The sequence below is a fragment of the Vanellus vanellus genome (genome assembly GCF_965231255.1).
Source record: "Vanellus vanellus genome assembly, chromosome: 10".
Classification (NCBI taxonomy): Eukaryota; Metazoa; Chordata; class Aves; order Charadriiformes; family Charadriidae; genus Vanellus; species Vanellus vanellus.
Window position 1 is genome coordinate 4964950 of NC_138915.1, and position 19877 is coordinate 4984826.

General features: G+C 42.3%; 2 protein-coding genes across 2 annotated transcripts; one reads left to right on the plus strand and one right to left on the minus strand.

The window, feature by feature from the left end:
• Positions 1-1581: 1581 nt before the first annotated feature.
• ATG4A (autophagy related 4A cysteine peptidase) lies at positions 1582-14057 on the minus strand (the record flags this gene model as incomplete). Its single annotated transcript, XM_082488189.1, has 13 exons — positions 1582-2865; positions 3244-3355; positions 4516-4572; positions 5175-5320; positions 6014-6092; positions 6203-6390; positions 7225-7304; positions 8648-8720; positions 9257-9358; positions 10631-10729; positions 11077-11148; positions 12356-12466; positions 14048-14057. The coding sequence occupies 13 exons, from the start codon at positions 14055-14057 to the stop codon at positions 2801-2803; spliced, it is 1194 nt and encodes a 397-aa protein (XP_082344315.1). The 3' UTR covers positions 1582-2800.
• Positions 14058-14308: 251 nt separating this feature from the next.
• Positions 14309-18368, plus strand: PSMD10 (proteasome 26S subunit, non-ATPase 10). Its single transcript, XM_082488277.1, has 5 exons — positions 14309-14433; positions 14578-14676; positions 15749-15895; positions 16003-16169; positions 17190-18368. Exons 1-5 carry the CDS (start codon positions 14320-14322, stop codon positions 17341-17343), a joined length of 681 nt encoding a protein of 226 aa, XP_082344403.1. The 5' UTR covers positions 14309-14319; the 3' UTR covers positions 17344-18368.
• Positions 18369-19877: the final 1509 nt, after the last annotated feature.

A 19877-nucleotide genomic window follows, 5' to 3' on the forward strand; every position in this document is an offset into this window, starting at 1 on the left:
CTGGGGTCAGAGAGTCCTGATGTTCTAGAGTTGAACCACCCTGGAGACGAGCAGGGAACTCACGAAGAACAATTTAGTCTTTCATTTAGCTTATTCCTAATTGTGACAGATCAGCAACTGCTTTGGATGCATTTTGCAAATGTCTTTTACGGCATTTTAACACTCCTGAGCGGAAATCCTTTTATGCAGAATACCCAAGCTACTTCTTAGCTGTCCCAGCACAGACAGATCACATTGTATTTGCATCTTGGGTTATGTAAATGCAACTTTAAAACACCGTGTGCACCCAGGGAAGCTCGCTAATGTCCTGGTTTGAGGTAAAACAGAACCAATTTTGTTCAGTAACTTTGCTTCTTAGCTGGGCCTCTTCTAACTACTGAAATTAACTGCATATAGTGCAGACACTGTTCGCTCTCTCAGAGTGATCAGACCAATTGTATATAGCTGATGCCCAGGCATGGTGTGCAGAGAGGCTCTGCTTATACTTATTGCCATAACCCCCACGGCCAACCAACTTTGTTATTTGCCCCGTCGGAGGGTCGGAAGCGGAAAAGCATAGTGGGGTCCCACCTGCGGGGAGGAGCGGACAGGACAGGTGACCCCAAACTGACCAACAGGGTATTCCATCCCATCTGCCTCATGCTCAGTATAAAAGCTGAGGGATCAAAGGGTCACGGGCTCTTCCTCCAACAGCCGACGTCTGAGGAGGACGCTGTTCGTCTGCCTGTGATCCCCATCCTGAATCCAGATCCGGAATCCAGTTCCCGTCCGTCACTGAGTCCAGCCTGGGACTGCCCCAGTGCCAGCTGGTGTCCTGACTGTCATCTCGGGAGCTTGATACGGTTTTGTATATTTTTCATTATTTCTTTTTATTTTATTATTAATATTTCATTAGTTTAGTTCCTTCTAAACTCCTAAGTCTCTTTTTCCTCCTCTGCCTCTCTCTGCGAAGAGGGGTAGAGGGGAGCATCTGTCGGTCCCGTCTGGGGTCCCTCAGGTCCCCAGTAGCGAATTTTGGCCTAAACCACGACAACTACTTTTTGAAAATTCATGCAAATAGCTGGCAAACTACAACAAATTTTTCAGCCATTGGGCTCCCATGGTGCCATAAAAAGGGGTGTCAAGCGGGTAATGTGTCTACAGGGACATGGTTTTGGTTTTGAGGATGGACACATGCAAATACAATTAATATTTTTCCAGGATCAGCACCTTATGCATTTTAAGCACCACTACCTTTAGGGAACTGCTGCTCTTGCAATAACCTGGCACCACTGCTATCACTGCCCAAACTTCCACCCAGTTCAACAAGCTCAGCCTGTTCCCGCACAAGCCGTTCCCTTTCAGGTGCACGCGGAGGGAATTCTTAAGAAGTAATGCTTTGTTTTTAAAAAACCCATGCAGCTAATCCACAGAGAGGGGAAGAAAATGATATTTTTTTCTAAGTGTATAGTTTCCTACCTGTGCTTAATAAACACTGAAGGCAAACAAGATGAAATATGATTCGGTTAACTATTTTCTTGGAAATCACACTGGCCCTGATGAAGAAGTGCAAGTGAGAGGAGACGGCATTTGGTATTTCTCTAGGTTGTCATTTATTGGTGAAGATGCGACTGTGCGATTCATGTCCATTACACTATCATGACAAAATGACCATAATGGGGACTGTCTGATAGTAAAAAGCAACTTTATAATGGATTAAAAGATCTTTGCCTTGAATTATTCTGAGCTGGTTTTCTTATGGCTACTAGAGAGATGCTCTGCCATAGAAATAAAACTGCACAGGCTGTTCCGATAAACCTGTAGAATTAAGGCACTTTTACCAAAACAGACTTCAAAAGGCAGCGAGTCAAAAAACAATTACGTAATTTGCATATGCCTATATATTAAGTTTTAAGATAACCTGGTTTATATTTAGTTCACACAAACAAATTAACAAAATATAGCAGCATACAACCTATGAAAAGCTTAAGAAATTTATTAGATGCACAGATAAAGTGCTGTAACAGAGAAACTTGTGTAAATCCTTTTTAAAATAAATAAGGTACAGTTCAACCACCTTTGACTCATTTTAGCTCCAAAAGAAAAGTCAGCCTAAGTTTTAATGATTTGAAATTTAAGGTCAAGGTGAAATAGATCATAACTATAACAGTGGTTGTGATCTATATCAACTGTCCACGTCTCCTGTTCCTCTTGAGGTTTCCCAGAAACAGGAAGGCTATTGCAAAACGTATACATTAGACATAGTTCCTTTTACAGAAACATTTTTGTAATAAAGTGTGGTTGCTCAAATACATGTTAAAATATTTAACAAGGAAACGATTTTCTTCTGATCCAGTCGATCTTTTAAACAAGACAATGTATTTTTTCTACGATGCAGCCCACAGGAGGGAACAGAAGTAAACATCCTCCTTAACTGAAGACTGTTTTGCTTTAAGAACTAAACTATTGCATTATACGAGAGCAAGAAATATCCATTTCGTGTTATCCCTTTCTCCAAACATACAGCCCAGTGATATACTTATTTTCGCCTTAATCTCAAAGGTCCATCTGTCTTCAGGAAAGAGACACATTAGAAAGAGGTTCCCTTTAAGAGTCTTATAAGATCTTTTACTGCCTTTCCATCCGGGGAAGCGCTTTGACAGCGGGAACTGTCACTGTTGGAGTTTTGGATGCTACCAGGTTTTTGTGCTCTGCTATCTGTAATTTCAGGCACTTTGGGGCTAAGATGGCTGTGTGATTTAAGTCAATGCAATAATATTAGCAATATGTTCAATACTCAGAAGGGTCACCACAGCTTCCTTCATACACTCAGGATTTCAAATTCTTCCTCCAATTCAAATAGCTTGTCAGTAGATTCGATGAGTTCTGGGGAAAAAAAAAACAAAAAACAAAAAACAAAACAAAACAAAACAAAAAGTTTAGAATCTAAAGACTTGCCCGATTTTATTTACTTAAAAAAAAACCAAACCAAACCAAAAACAACTAACCAACCCCAAAACACCCAAACACTTTTCTGGAATGTGTCCTTCAAAGTATTTTGTAAGATTAAAAAAAAAAAAAGCTGTGCTAGCAACTGTATGTGGCCTGTTTGGATGACTGTCCGATATTCCGTAAGAATAAGGCATTTAAACATGTGGCGACTGCTTGACGCTTAGGAAAGCATAATTATTCCACCTGTGATTATTCTTGTTTGCTAACGAGGAACATTCTGCTGCACAACAGCACTTTCAGTGGGTACTGCACCTGCTCCGGTAGTTGTCACTTCTGGCTTGGTGGGAGGTATGAAAGGAGGCCAGTGTGGGGGATGCTTCTGGACCAGCTCAAACATCCGCAGACTCTGTTGCTTTAGAATCTCCTGAGGACACAATACTTTCATTTTAAAAGATGGCTCAAGAGAACTTTCAAAAATGAAAAATGTCTGCTTAATTAAAAACATTTTTAATTATGTATGTCTATCAAAAAGCAAAGGCTTTATGCAGACACACAGTGAAAACCTGTTATTTCAGGCACCTGCCATTACGAATCACTGCTTCCCACAGCTCTGTAATATTTTCCTAGTTGAAAACAGACAAATCCCTTGAACTGTCCTACAAGTTATCAGTGTGTTATAATTAGCTTTGATATCCACACACCTATAATTTTGTTTGCACGTAGCAGACACCAAGAACGTACAGTATTTTCTGCCTTTTAAAAGAAAATTACTTGCATGAACCTCTCTGTGCTCAAGTTTTCCGTTGATCGATGGGAAAAAAAGGCAGATCTATCAGGTCCAAAAACCCAACAGATTTTGAAGGATAGGTTTTGATCAGGAGAAACAAGTTATTGAAGCCAAATTCCACTCCTTCAATGAGGTAAGCGACATCCTGCATTTTGGTTATTTACAAACTGCTTTCCTTAGCTTTTTTTTTTTTTTTTAATAAACGCCTTTAGAGGGTGATGTTACTTCTGTTGCTTTGTGTACCAACTGCATGCAGAAACATCCTAACGTCCTTCTCGTGTGGCAGCAAGCACCTTTTGTGTGTCCTGCAGTTCAGCAGGAGCTGGAGGGATCCAGCACTTACAGAATCAGATCTTCTGTGGTACCAGGGACTAACAGTCATAATTAGAACATGTAATGGTATATTATGTCCAACAACAAAAAAGGATCAGGAAGCAAATAAATAAATAAATTGCTACAACATGGCAGTTCAAACTTACTTTTAACATTTACTTCTCAGTAAATGACTAAGTTTCAGCCAGTAACATAGCAGTGCTAAAAGAAGAAAAATTTTTAAAGTGTATATATTTACACTCGTTTCCAAGTGTTCATGGCTGTCAAAATGCTAAACAAACTCCAATTAGCCATTCAGTAGGATTGGCCTATCCCAATACATTAATGCATTCTCCTCTATGGCTCATTTAATTTGCATGCAGAGAAAGCTGTAATGGGAATTTCCATTAAAAAAAAAAAACAAACACACAAAACAACAAACTATGCATTATTTCATATAGAGCAAATAAAGATAGTACTATTACCTTTTGTACAAGACTACACCAGTTATCAAAATCACATTCTTCTTTGCAGAAGAAGCCCTAAAGAAAAAATACATACAACAGTAGTATTAAATAATAATAACATGTCAATGCGTGAAGGAGGCTGTGGTATCTTTATGCATGGTTTAAAGCTTTAGAAACATATGTCTCAAGTGACAATCACCTATAACCCAACCAAAGGATACTGGCACAGGATCACATTTAATTTCTTCAACTACCACAGTATCTTTTTGATGTATACTGGATGCCTTCTACAAGTAATTCCATTTGAAGATTTGTAAATTATGATGTAAAATAAGTTAAGCTTAAGCAACTTGTCCAGAGCGGCCAGGCATATGTGGTAGCGATGGAATCAAATAAGGAAACGGTTCCTTGCTTTGACCTTCTTGCACAAGGTAAATTCTGCTCAGTAAGGAAAATGAATGAGCTCCCCAGGATACAAACAGCCAGTTCCCTGCCTGACCTAAGATTAACGTATCCTATGCAGTTAATACATAAACTGCCAGCTGTTGAATTTTAGATGGTAGAAGACTGCCCTGTAATCTTGATTCTGCTCAAGGAAATGCATTACTGCCCTTATCAATATACAGAGGTATTACTCAGAAATAACGTATACACATCTATTACTTCCTAACACCTACTAAAGCTACTGAAGGGTCCAAATTCATGATCTTCATTCTGTGTGGGGCTTGCTGGCAGTGGAAGCTCTCGTCATCAACTGTGCCATTTTCTTCCCAGTCTACAAAACTCTGAGTGGTGTGAGGGTCCAAATAGATCAGCTCATTGCCTGTATGGGTAAAATCCGTATGTTGATAATAAGCAAGAGACTTTAATAAGCACTTATTCCATCCAGACTTGTAAAACAGAAGTTAGATTATCATCACAGTCAGTATCTAGACTTTCTAGCCAGGGAGTCTTCGAGAGAATCAGAAAGTTGGACACAATAGTTTCCCACAGGGTATTTAGTATAATTTTCGATTACTGTAGATTTTTTGGTTGGTTTGTTCTACCTTTGTCACATACTTGCCTTTTTCTATGTGAGGTCCAGTACGTTTTTTAAAAATGTCAACTGTTGTAATCCCTAACATTCCACAAATCAAAAAGTACAGGATGACCACAAATGCAATCCGTAATCCCATTAGGCATTCATTCAGAAAATGGAACAAAGAAATCTGACTAAACCAGTTCAGGTTTAACAAAGCATTAGTGCCATTTGACACTTTTCCACTGCTATCAGTGGCTCTTAGTGTGGTGTTCTTGCTTATACCATTACTTAGTTTTATGTCAAGCTTTGCTGCTACTTTTCCGTTCCTGTAAGGATGGTATCACACTGTTCCTGAAGTATTTGAGGTATGTTTCTTCATTTCTTCTATTCTATTCTCATGCTTAAACTTCTTACTATTTCCCCTTCCAAAAAGAACCCAAACCAACCTCTCTTTAGATCATACACATATTTGGAATAAGTTTCTTTTTTCCTTACCTAAAAATCCTATGAAATAATAGGCATTATTTGGTTTCCCTCCTAATGCTCCCAAAGACTGTGGCATCTTAAAGCATTCCTAGGAGTTCAAAGGAAGAAAACTGAAATTGTAGTTGATTTGTTCATTGATGTAACAGATACCTGAACTCATTTCACAGTAACAACCAATTCACTGAAAAAAAAACTTACTTTAAACGCATCGATATACACTGGATTTATGTGATTTATCCCTAGCCGTAGAGGTATAATAAGCAAGAGGGGCTTCCAGCCTGTGCAGAATCCTGCTGCGTTCTTATTTCGGCCGAGAGCACTTCTGTGCACATGTGCGCTGCTGTGGGCGGCGCTGCTGCTCTGGGGAGGGGACCAGCACATTTTCTCTGTGGGAATAAAACCAGAAATCAATGAATGCGCAAAGGAACACAGAGCAGATCTTCCTCTCAATCGTCAATTAAGCTACTTTGGCAGACGTCTTTCTAGAGCTCCTGTTTTAAGACAAAAGGAGCAGGGCGTGGAAATCATAACTATTTGGTAGGAGTAATTCTAGCAGACAGGGTATGTGCTGGCACATTAGTGAGACACGACATAAATGACTGGGGGATGAAAATTTAAGACAGAAGTTACGTTTACTGCTAGCATTATTAATACTGTCAAGCTTCGCCCAGGAAAGAAACGGCAGAGATGACAGCGTTAGAAACTCTTCAGGGAACTCTTCACTTCCAGTGATGTGAACACAAAATAAGCAGAAGCAGGGACTAAAGTAGAAATAGGCTATGGCTAAATACCATTTGTAAGCCCACCTTTATTAGAACTGAAAATTAAGCCTGGCCTGTTCCTCTAGGATCTGCCCCTGGTTTCTCTTTTGCCTGACAAAACCACATCTCTCTGGCAAACTCTGTATTAAAAACATTTCTCTGTATTTCTACATACTGCAACTTCATTCCATTTCTGGGGTAGGAGTTTAGATAGCACAGACCAAACTCCATCTTCTCCCAAACTGCACGGTATGTAAGTGAGCCACCAAAAATGCCAACACTGTTCTGTGCTGGCTTTAGTTTTGGACACCCAAAACCTGTGTTTGCATTTCCTTTATTCCTTTCCCCCCCCTGGGAACAAGTAGGGACGGCCCAAAACTATTTTGTTCATACTTAGATACATTCAGGAAAGTGGAGTCAAATCAAAAACTGTAACCAGAGAACCGATGTTTCACTTACTGATGTCTTCAATGACCACTGTATTGTCCATAGATACATAAACTGCTAATGAATTCCATTCATCAAATAAAGCAAGCTTCCTAGAAAATATGAAGATAATAATTAATACAAGCTATGAGGACCAGGAGAGCAGCTCTTCATTCAGGACAATTAGATCATTCTTGAGTAAAAAAAAAATGTTTCTTTGGAAAAACATTTATTGGATTTTTATAAGTCTCCATGTCATAAAAAGATAGCTTTGAATAATTAATGTTTAATATGTTTAGAAAAATAAATACTGAGCGGTACCAGGAAAAGCACACTGCACCATGGGAAAGCTGATTTGCCCTTTGGCCAAATGCAGTGATAGTAACAACTCAACCACCTAATTAAGTTTATTACTTTTTATTGCACTTCACAGCTTCCACAGGGGGATCCTCCCCATTCTGCTTGGCATTGTCTAGAGAAGAAAAAAATTCCTGTGCCAGTTTTGCACATTACTTTTTGTTTAAGAAGTTCCACTAAATTCAGTGGAACTATTTCTGTGCACGTGTGGACAGCAGACTCGGGGCATTAAGAGCTAGATCAGCTAAAGGTTTTCAGCACCCAAAAGTTAGGAGGGAGACATGACAGCACATGGGTTTCTGTCCACTTGTGTGAATCCAAAACTCTGGGGAAGGGGGCTACACTCTTAAGATGCACAGGCAGAGTCAGCTGTCTAAAATAAGCCAGAAAAACCTGGATGTGAGCACTAAGCCATGAAGAATTTGTAAGGGAAAAGAGCTGGAGACCGGGGGACACTTTAGCTCTGCTCTCTTTCCAGAATGTGTGTCTGTCCCAGGGCTGCAAAGAACTGCTGCTGCGCACTTGGACCTGCAGTCTAGACTCCACTTGAGATTTGGCACCTCCACCTATCCCTCACAAACACAGCAAAGTCAAGTCTTTCAAGTGCGGCTTCTAGACTAGGAGGAGCTGTCTGTGTTTTACACAGCAGCCTTCAGGCAGAACTGCAGCTCAGACAGTGAGGAATTGTGCTTCGGTTCCCTCCTTGGCCTGGATGACTTCACTCTGACGTTTCACGCCACCACTCTAATCTGCACAGGGACACTCATGACCTGTCATAGCTATGCCGCTTTGTGGAAAGGAATTCGTATCTCCGGTGCTTAGAGGTTAGGGCAAGTAGATGCCATAGCAGGAGGGACCTTTCTGCAGGTCCTCCCCAGGCTCTTGGTATATTAAAATTTAAAACTCGCCCAATCCCAACTCAGCAGCTGCCCACCGGGCTACAGCATCATCGTCTGCGCGGTACTTGCAAACACACGGCATATATATTCCTGATTCTGAGAGCGAGGGAGACCAGCTGTGTCTTGGGCCGCATCTCAGTCTCTGTGCTCAGCTGCCCCAGGGGAGTACGTTCTGAGTGAACCAGTGCGACTTGACTTACTTCAGTACTTGAGCAACTGTATTTGGTCCAAACCATTCTCCAATTGATTTCCCCTCTCCAACACCCATCTGTGCTGTTTTTAGAGAAAAAAAAAAAAAAAGACCACACAGAGTCTGGTCACAATGCAGGTTAAATAGCATGACCTGCTAATATTTGACATACATGCTAGAGCAACTGCAAACTGTATTTGACAATAACAATTATTTTCTCAATCTATGCCTTTTTCAAATCTTAATGACTGCTAGGTACTTTACAAAAAGTTTCTAAACTGTAATGACAATTAAAAATATTTGTGTCCATTATTGCAAATTACAGCAATATGCTTTGCGACTGTCTGTTTTAATACAATCGGCTCTGGTACCCTAAGGCGTGCACACTTCATCAAGAGCCAGATTCTAGTATACAGACTTATTTAGGTCTCAGTGAATAACATTTCTGAATTATTATACTTTGTACCTATTTGCATGCATTTTTATCTATATGTAAACATATACATCGTCTTCGTAATCACCTTTTTAAAATTTTGAATTAATGTACTTCAAATTAGAAAGTTTCAAAACAGTGGGAATTTCAGTGGAATAAAAAAAAAAAGTTGATGTGTATTCTTACCCATTTGGTGGATGGAATAACAGCAATCTTTTCTATCTAGAAAGCACCGTAAGATTCTATGATATTCTTCTGGCTGTTTTTTGTGTTTTTCCCATTGCCAATCTTACAGGAAAAAAGTTATACAGATTAAAAAATAATAATGTTTCCAACATCCCAATCAAATCTCTAGATAGTAGAAAGCCATACAATGAGGTGTTAAAAGACTAATGTACAATTCATCTCTAATATTTACATTTTGTTTAGAGTTCCTGGACGTCGCAGCTTGTCATTTACTATCAAGCTGCCCTTTATCATCACAGGCCTGATTGTGAAAACTGGGAAAATAAAATTAAAACATCAACTGCAAACATATTCTGAGCAATCACTGCTGAGAATTGATAGCTATTGCTGTATGTGAGCCTCCAAGATTGTTTAAAACTATACGCTCTCTTTAGATTTTGTTAGATTTGTAAGTATATATCAGATAATGACATATCCATAATGCAAATTCCAAAGGCAGCGCTGGCCCTCTGCCACAGCAAGATCCAAACCACAGCTTTGCCATGTATGCTCTTGCTTCTAACACAAGTAACCTCCCGCTTACTGACAGACAAGCGCATACGAGGGGCTGATACTAGGAAGCAGACAGATACTACGAGTTCATATTCTAGTTTTTCTCAGGTAATTTGTTTGCCTACGCCTTCAGTCAAATCTTTGCACCTCCGTTCTGTGGGTTCAGTTATTCAAGTGGGTAAATCCTTCTGTGGAATCAGTTATTAAAGCAGAGAAACCCACAAAGCACCATAGACACCACCGCACACTGGTATAAGGGTGACAGACTTATCCGTGACCGTTCAGCTGATAGAGCAGCTACGCGCAGACCAGACCTGTGATACTTACCTGTGATCCTGGGACGTGAGGTGTTGACACAGGCTTAAGAACTTGCACTAATGGGTTCTGCTGTGGGGTTTGGACCTCAGGCTGGTGACGGGTGAGTGGTCTGTGCAGTACTTTGTATGATGTCTATCACTATGTCACTATTCGCACAGTCACTGTGTGCGAACATTTGGTGGCTATGTAAGCAATGAAGAGAAGGGTAAGAACTCAGACCCATGGCGGCAGGTTTTCCCTTGGCCTCAACTTGGGTATTCCTCAAAAAGATTTATAAAGTAACAACCATGGGATTCCCTATTTGTCCTCCCTCTATTTCTATTTCTCTGCTTAAGGCCAGCACGATTTCCCCCTGTGAGACAAGAATAATTCACTAGTAACTTCTATCAGGACCTCAAAGAAAGCTTCACTAATAAATTTAGGTTTTGTGCTTTTATGGAAAACTACAACAAAAAATAAACGGTCTCCAAAAAACACAAAAATTCACTCAGCAACAGTACTCACCTCTTCCTAAATGTCTGCAGATCAGCGCTTGTGCCAGCATCATCTGCCCACATCGCAGCATACAGCCCCAGCCAGCATCAGACGAAGGACCGGTGCCTCCTATGAGAAAAGTTCATTACAATCAGTACGGGCCTTAAATTGAGCGCAGCGCCAGAGAGAAAATGTCAGTATTAAAATCCGTCCTGTGGATAAAAGACACTGGGCAAGACCTTTTCTTTTTGTATTGCTGGTCTAACTGTACTGCTTGCTCTACAAACATGAAGACTTGAGTATATGCAGGTACAAGTAAACACAGCTTTCAATAGCTTTAACATTTTCTTTGCATGAACATTTAAAATGACGCTCAAAATGTTCTAATACAGTAAAAATCATTTTTCAGTCCATGATAACACCCCTAATTCTGCTATCTAATTTATAACAAGGCAGCTGGGCTGCTGCATACTTACCAATAGGCGAAAACTTTCTTCTATATGTAAACCAGAGACGAGCACTTATATCCAACAATAACTTAGATTTGTCTGGAATATTTTTAAGAGGAAAGATATGATTAAAACAAGCTTTTAAAACTGAAAAATTCTAATTTTCCCTCTACAGTCAATATACAGAGCGCATGGAAGACTTCCGTTAGCTTTTATATAAAAGACCCTTCATATTTAAAACATTTTTAGCTGTTCAATCACAGAGAGCTTTTGTAGACTCTCCATTAAAGTTAGCTTCTTAAGGTTGAAATAATTATTAGCCAATGAAGTTTTACAAGGTGTTTGGAATGACTATGCCTAGCTTGAATGAAACATTTGTGGAGAACTATGTCCTCAGGAAAGAACTGGTAAAGCAAGTTAAGAAAGGTGAAGAATTTCTACATGCAAATCAACATGAAATTATGCATTACCTCCAAACAAAGTCATTTTAAGAAAAGGTTAATAATATTAAATGTAATTAAATCTCTTTTTTTTTTTTAAATACATGCGGTTACAGAATTCTCCCAAAGGCTCTGAAGAATTCTTAAGAATCCTACTTGCTGCATTTTCTCCGAGTCGTGGCTCGGACTGACCGGCCTTTTCAAGGGATCCTTCAGCCAACCCAGGCTGTACGCGGTACCCTCGGCTGTCCTGAACACCACACCTGCACCGACGACACTGCCTCTGACACGTAACACAGGAGGATGCCCTCGTCTTCTCCCCAAGGAGCAAAACTCATTTCTGAAATCTTATTTTTATATGATATATAAATGCATCACTCTGCTATGACTTTTAGGTCATATATTTATTTTCATCATAATACAGTACGTGCCCTAGATGAATGTTGTTATTATTATTGTTACTATTCTTATTATTCTTTTGAAATATCATTTTAGTTGCAAATAACAGGATGCAGACAGCATCCCTCAAGGGAAAATAAAATTAGTAATACTGAACATTCCCCAAAAGTTATTTATTTACATATTTCTGAGGCATTTGATGTTGAGAAGTGACCAGCCTCATACCTGACTAGCCTTTGCTACAAGTACGATCTCTCTGCATGAATTATGGTAGAAAGTACATCGGTAAACTTCTGGTTTCATTTTAGGATGAATACCGCTGCTTATAGTTGGTTTCTCATTGATGGAGAAAAATAAACTTCCCTCACAAGACATTTAGAGAACGTAAGGAAATCAGGAGCTGCTGCTGCATGTGAATCCATGAATGCTCTACGGATTTTAGAGATGAATTTTCATTCTAAAGATACCTGTGTTTAGGTGGTGTTGTCTTCCTAAAATCCACACCGGTTCATCAGTTTCTGGAAATTCTTCTAAGTAGTCTGACAAAATAGTGATCTGGTTTTCATACCTAGATAAAACTGAACAGGAATACACAAAATTCAAACTCCACTTTGTCCCTTTGTTCTTTTATACACAATTTTGAGTTCTTAGACTGAACGAGTTTGACTCTTTGTCGTCTTTAGGTCTTCTACGTTTACTATTTTCCTTTAACAAGCTGTTCTGATACTGAAATAGCCAATGTCTTGGCTATTATTGGATTTTATTTTGATCCTCGGTGAGTGCCGAGAGAATAACGTGGCTGGCACCTTGACTAAAAGCAGTCTGACTGAAGGGACAGCAGAAGTTCAGGATGGCCGCGGTGAGATTTGATTCAAGGAGATGAGGAATGGGAAAAACGATTTAGGCATCACAGCATGTGTGCCCATGCTGGATCTGAAACGCACAAATACTGCCACTCAGAGCGATTATGCCCTTGTGCTTAATGGGAAGCATGTGAGAAGTGTTAGCAAGACTGGGTTTTGCTTTCCTAACTGCAGATTTGAAATACTTCAAAATAAAAGATGTATTAATGTTATTATTCAACGCTAGACCTACTTACTGTAAAATAACAAATTAGTAGTACTTAAAGAAGACCATTCAATCAATTTTTAGACAAAGCAGGGTTTCTTGGAAGAGGAAAACAGGCCTTCAAGTGTAAAAATGAATGTAAAATCGTTTCTTTTACATACCAATCATAAGGAACATACTGCTAAAAAGCCAGAGGTTGAAAGTGAAAGCAAACACAATTATATTTTACTCCTCAAGTAAGTACACGCCTATACAGTATAAAGAATGAATAAGCATCGGGAAAATGTAAAAAAAGAAAAGAAAAGAAAAAAAAAGGTAAAAATATACACAATCGCAATCAGAAGCGAAATGGAGCTACAGCACCCTCCGACCGGCGCACCCAGGGCCACCCAGCACCGAAGGTGCACCGCCGCTGGGTGTGGGCGCGGGCAGCCCTTAAAAACCACCGCCAACTTCTTCCCCGAGACAGCGCAGAGAGCGAAAGGACCTCTCACACCGCGCTCTGCCCTCCCCGTCAGAAAGCCCACCCCTCGGCGCGCTGACAGAGCCAACGCTCTCTTTTTGAGCCCTTTTTGCCACCCGAGAGACTGTCACCCGCCGGGAGCCAACAGGAGGGCCCTGCGCGGCCGTGTCCCGCTCCCACGGGACGTCTCCGACCACCCGCGAAAGAACCGCCGGGCTCTGCCACTTCTTCCCTGCGAAGCCCCGACCCTCCCACCGCCGAGGCCCGGCCGAGAGCCGCCCGCCGCCGCCAGCGCCGACACCGGCCTCGGGCCGCCCCGAGCCTCGGCCGAGCCCCTCCGCGCCGCGCCGCGCCGCCGGCAGCCCCCGCACCCCCCGCCCCGGGGGCGGCCGCGGGGCCCCGTCCCTCCCCGCCAGACAAACCCCTCACCACCGAAAGCACCGACCGACCACCCCCCTCCGCCTCACCCCTCAGCCCGCGGCGCGGCCCTGAGGCGGGCGGGCCGCCGGTCTGACCCCTCGCTGCCGCCGCTGCCATCGCCGCCGCTGCCAGCGCTCCTGCCCCGCCAACAGCTGCCCCGCTGTCCCCTCTCCCCGCTCCGCGGCCCCGCGCCACCGCCGCCCCTCACCTGACTCCATCCTCCCGCTGTCACCATCCTCCTCCTCGCCCCGACACGGAGGCACAACACGGCCGCGGCGCGGGGCACCCTGGGAGGAGTAGTCCCGCCGGCCGGCGGCACCGCAGCCGCCTCCCGCCCGGAGGACTACAAATCCCGTCAGCCCCCGCGGCGCGGGAGGTGGAGACGAGCTGGCCTGTAGGTGCGATTGGCTGGGCTGGCCCCGGCGCCCCTCTGATTGGTCGGCGCCGGGGCCGAGGTGCCGCCCCTGTGGCAGGGTTAACATGGAGGGTGCGGTGTCCGACGTGGGGGTTTGTAACCTGGCTTATGCTGGGCGCCTGGAGGAGCTGCGGGCACAGCTGCTGCGCGACAGGGCTTTGGCCACCAAGGCCGACCAGGTCAGTCGGCCGCGGCACTCCGTGCCCGCCGGGGCGAGAGCGGGCGGCCTGTGGGGCCGCTCCTGTCAGCTGCCGCCCCGCTGCCGCCCCACTCCCGCCTTTCCCGCCTCCCCCTCATCGCCGCTCCCCCCCTCTCTCCCTCAGGACAACCGGACCGCGCTGCACTGGGCCTGCTCGGCGGGACACACTGACGTCGCCGATCTCCTCCTCAGCCTCGGCGTTCCTGTGGGTGACAAGGACGATGTGAGTGTCGCAGCCCTCCCGGGACGCCCCCTCCCACGCACCCCTGTGAGGGGCTGGCCTGGGGCTGGCCGGGAGGCTGAGGAGATGCCGGGGACCGGTGTTTGTGTGGGGAATTCGGTGGCGAAGTTTCTGTCCGGACCCTTTACCGTCGCGGTTTCAGCCGCAGAAGTGCTCCCAGCACTAGGTTCCTCCCTTCCTTCCTTCCTTCCTTCCTTCCCTCCCTCCCTCCTCCCGCCGGTTGGTGTATCCAGTGTGGTTTCGGGGGGGGGCGGGGGGTGGTGGTGTTAAAAGGTGCGTATGCCTGTGCATGCGCTAGAAAGGCAGTTGAAGCGTTTCACAGCTTACGTGGAAGGGGGGGGGGGTATAACGAGACTTGATGAGCCTTGCTTATTGTCAAGGGATTTTTAGGAGAATTTTTATGAACAAAGTGGCAAAGCCGGGGGTGTTTGTGTTGTTGGGGGTTTTCACATTACCTTTATCCCAGTGTGATCCTGTTAAATACGTTGTGCCAAATCATGAGGTACCCTGAAGATTTCTCATTATTGGGGAAGGCTTTATAGAGTCGGTGACAGGTTCGGTGATTTCACAGTTGCAAAGGAGACGGTCTGCTACTGTTCTAGAGGAAGGGTTGAAATGATTGCTTCCTTTATGAAGCATCCTAAAGGTTTTCCTTAAAGAAGAAAACGTCCCATCAGTTTAATTAGAGGATAGGATATAGAAAAGATTGCATAAAGTTTTGGACACCCTTTTCTGCTACTCTTGTTTGTTCTTAACAAAGCACTACTGTTATTTCTGCCGGGGCAAAGTGGCCTGCAAGACGCCGTGCATAACTACATGATGGAAGTGATTTCTGTCATTAACTGGCAGCATTTCTCAGGTAGTGAATGCAGGCTTGTGAGAGGATGTGAGACTTGTCTTTCTGGTGCTAAACAAGAATGTTTAGCTTTACAGTTTTAAGAATATGTGCGGGATGACTAATGAGTAGTCAAGTGTATTTTGGGTTTATGCTTTGTCATGACTTTTGCCTAAAACTCCTGGTTTGAATAATGTGGGTTTTTCCTTTCCTCTGTAGGCTGGTTGGACCCCCTTACATATTGCCGCTTCGGCAGGCCGCGATGAAATTGTGAAAGCCCTCATTGCCAAGGGTGCTCATGTAAATGCTGTCAATCAGAACGGCTGTACGCCCCTACATTATGCAGCCTCCAAAAATAAGCAGGAGGTATGTTTGCCAGTGTTACTGGAGATGGTGTTGCTCTTGGAAGAAGTGCTTAGCTATATTAACTTTTTCTCCTCCTCCCCCCCTCTTTTCTCTTTCTACATATTCAGATTGCAATCATGCTTTTAGAGAACAGAGCTGATCCAGATGCAACAGATCATTTTAAATCCACCCCATTGCACAGAGCAGCAGCCAAAGGAAACCTAAAAATGGTACAGATCCTTCTGCAGCATAATGCGTCTGTTGATATGCAGGACTCTGAAGGGAATACTCCTCTGTAAGTAATTTTTTAATTTTTATTTTACTTGATATAGCATAATCTCTATGAAATGAAACTCCATTACTTCAATTTCTTTTAATTTCTCATTGCCTACAAATACTCTCTTGCTTCACACCGCTATGTAATTAAACAGGATTTGAGAAAAATCATACTTAGCGTTTTGCCTAAGTGTGTCTGTACATACATGCTTTAATTTATGTTACTACATCTACTTAAAAAGCATAGAACACCTTTTGTAATAATTTGGAATATGCTCAGTTGCCACTAGAGGGTAGAAAGCAAGCTAATGACAACAAAGTTGGAGGAAACTGGTCTTGCAGGCTGGCCTACTCTGTCCTGCTGAGCAAGAACTAATTTTGGAAACTTTTCTTCACCTCAGTAAGGAAAATAAGTTGCAGTTTAAGTACAGTCAGTCCAGTGTTTGATATTACCTTAGAAATCAATTTGAATCTGAAGCTGGTGGCAAAACTCTGCCTCGTCTACAGTGGAATCAAGGTTTTGCTGTGAATAAGATCAAGCAGTGTATTTTAGCTAGACGTAAAACCCAGTATTGCCCTGGAACACATACATTTATTCTCAAGATATTATGCCAAATGGAAAAAAGCGTTGGCTGCATTTGCAGTAACTCTTTACTTCGGATTATTTTTAAGGACCGTACGATTTCCTTTATAACTTTTGATTCAAATAGAGGCTACCATTTTCCGATTCCACTGTTGAATATGTGCTCCTTAGCTTTGCTGACTGCAGAGCCAAATCCTAATCTAAAGAAGTGTCTTAATGTTGCAAGGGCAGTAGCAGGAGGAATGTTCTTGAGTTACTTAATGACAACAGAGTAACTGGACAGCAGGCTTTGGAATCTGTGTAGGTAGTTGGCTGTGTGTGGTTTTGTTGTTCTAGGATGTATCTCCCCCTTCCCCCTCCCAACATTCACACTGTCATTTTGACAAGGTGTAATTATTGCTCTTTATAAGCTTGGACTATTTAATAGTGGCTGTGGGTTTCTTGTTCTTGCTACAGTCATTTAGCCTGCGATGAAGAGAGAGTGGAGGAGGCAAAGCTGCTGGTGTCTCACGGTGCGAGTATTCACATTGAGAATAAAGAAGAACTGACCCCACTGAAAGTGGCAAAAGGTGGCCTGGGAGCCATACTTAAAAGAATGGTGGAAGGCTAGTGGGGACTTCTGACTTGACTCTCTTTCCTGTTGCACTTGTATTTAAGACTGCAAACTTTGTGGTTTGATAGTTCAACTAGGATGTCATGTATGGGCATCAGCGTGGTAATGAAATGTGTATCTCCACCTTTCCTTCAAGTACAGTGCCAAAACAACTGTTTATACTTCCTATCAATTAAACAGTTCACCGATTTTAAAGTATTTTTCAATATCTTGCAGTTTTCTTTCAGTTTACAGTACGATCTGTATAAACGCGGTCATTCCTTCCATTTCGGAACCTAGTTTAGGATTATTTCTTCCAAGCAACAGGACCAAAAATGTTTTAACCATTTAAAGTCAATTTTATTTTGGAAGCTTATTCTAGAGTCTTTGGTTTTTTCCCTTTGTGATTTGTGTGTGGTTTTTTGTTTGTTTTTTGTGGATACCGATTCTCTTCCTTCAGATGATTCTAAACTACGCCTCTGCCTTTGTAGAATGCAGTTTGCTCAGTTACTTAGATAATTGTATCCTTTTTTACTCTTAGTCTGTTCAAGTGGGCTCTGAGAGTTTAAAGCTTTTCTGTTGTTGTCTATTGTTATCCCGTTTCTTTGAATCTTTAAATATATGTATTTGCTGAAGTGCAGTGGACTGCTGGCAGAATGCAGGTGCAGATTCAGGGTTACCAGTGCGGATATACTACTATATAATGAATGGCTCTGGATACTTCCCTGGGACGTACTTCGAGTCTAATTTTATTTCCTCTTGCTCTTTCTGTAAGTTTCCCTTCCTGTTCTGTTTGACTCGCGTTATGTAGGACTGATGCTTGCAGTTTGCCATCTTATTTTATAACAGAAGCCTGGTTTAATCTCTATTTACTCATAGCAAATCCTGGTATTAAGTTATTAGAAGGCAGAGCTAATGAGTCCGAGGCTGAAAAGTGACCTTCTGTTCTGATGTTGGCAAGATCACTTTTGACACTGGTGGGATAGATTTCCCCTTTCTGAACAAACCATGCCGATGAAATTCTGTGAAATAAAGAACTTTCCTAAACAGCTGTCTTTGGTGTTATAAAACTTTATTAAACTTACATGTAACAAAACCAATATTTTCTAAATAGCTTGTACACATGGGATGCGAACAACAAGTCGGATGAAACCCTGCCATCCTTTGCACAGTATGGAAATAGAATGTTTGTTCTTCAGCTGCAAGGAAGGGTTGACATGGAAGATGACGGTTTCTGCAGTTTGACTTGTAGGGATTAAGGTAATGCAATTGATTTTGATAAGCAAGACAGAAGCTTCAAACAAATATCTTCACCAAGCGCTTTAAGTTTATTCTAGAAAGCCAAATGCAGGTTGCATTTCACTGAGGGTACCTGCTGAGAGCAGGAGGGATCACTTGCCTGTACAGTAAGCTCTGGCCTTAAGCAGTAAGCTCTGTACAGTAAGCAGACCTTGCCTGAAGGAGTGTCCTGGTCTGAGGACAAGGAGGAACCTGAGCAAATGTTTCTTGTATATTGTTCAGGCACTGCTGAAAGCTTGAATTGAGAAAAGCTGAAGTTAGAATTCTGTGTTCATCCTTGGTTTTGTATAGCAAAAAAAAGCCTGTCACAGCTCTGTAGCTTTGTAAATCCACTTCCCTAGGAGATGGTGGTTTGAATGTTGGCTTAATATCTGGTTTCCATATTAATGATCCCTACTCCCTCAGGAGAAGATAAGTGGGCCATGCAGCAAAGACTGTCAGAACATTTGAGGCAAATTCTGAAAAGTGTTTCTGCATCCTGCATAGCTCTGCAGGGTTTTTGAGCTACACACTGTGGATCAATACCTAATTTGGCTTGTGCTTTGCCAAGAGCATCAGTGGAAAGCTAGGAACAGTGCCCCATCCTGTTTAATAAACTATTTTACATGAGAGAAATTCATAATGAGAACAAACATCTGCCAGAAAGCTTACAAAAATATCTCAATATGTTAAGATACTTCAAATGAATGTTATTTTCCTTACCTTCCTCCTCACCCCCAGCAATCTGTTTTGCTTCTTATTTTTGCCCTTTTTTTTTTTTTTTTCCCCCACTACTATCTATTACACACTGGCTGTTAGAAGTATGAGAGGAATTATTAGTCTAGAAGTTGTGTTCAATATAAAAATATTAACATAACTTTAACAATTTCTACTTTTTTAGCAAATATAAGATCTGTGGTGTTCTAGGAAGATTTTATTAGCTATAGAAGGTAATTACAACTTCACCAGCATAAGCTCCTACTTTGTTGCAGCAAGTTACTTAAGGAATACAGGCAGAGAAACTGTGGAGGTGAGATTAAGGAAAGATTAAAAAATTACAATAATGACCACGTAATAAGTTCCCCTCTTCAATCGCGATAGTGCTGTTGCAGAGATGTGAAATTTGGAAAGCTGTTGCAGTAAAAAAATGTAATTAAGACATATATATACAGGAGATGACTTCAGTAGAACTAATACGACTACAGCAGTGTTGTGAAGGGAGTTGTTTGTATCTTCCCATGAAGGGCAGCCAAGTTGTGGGCTCCCTTGGACCA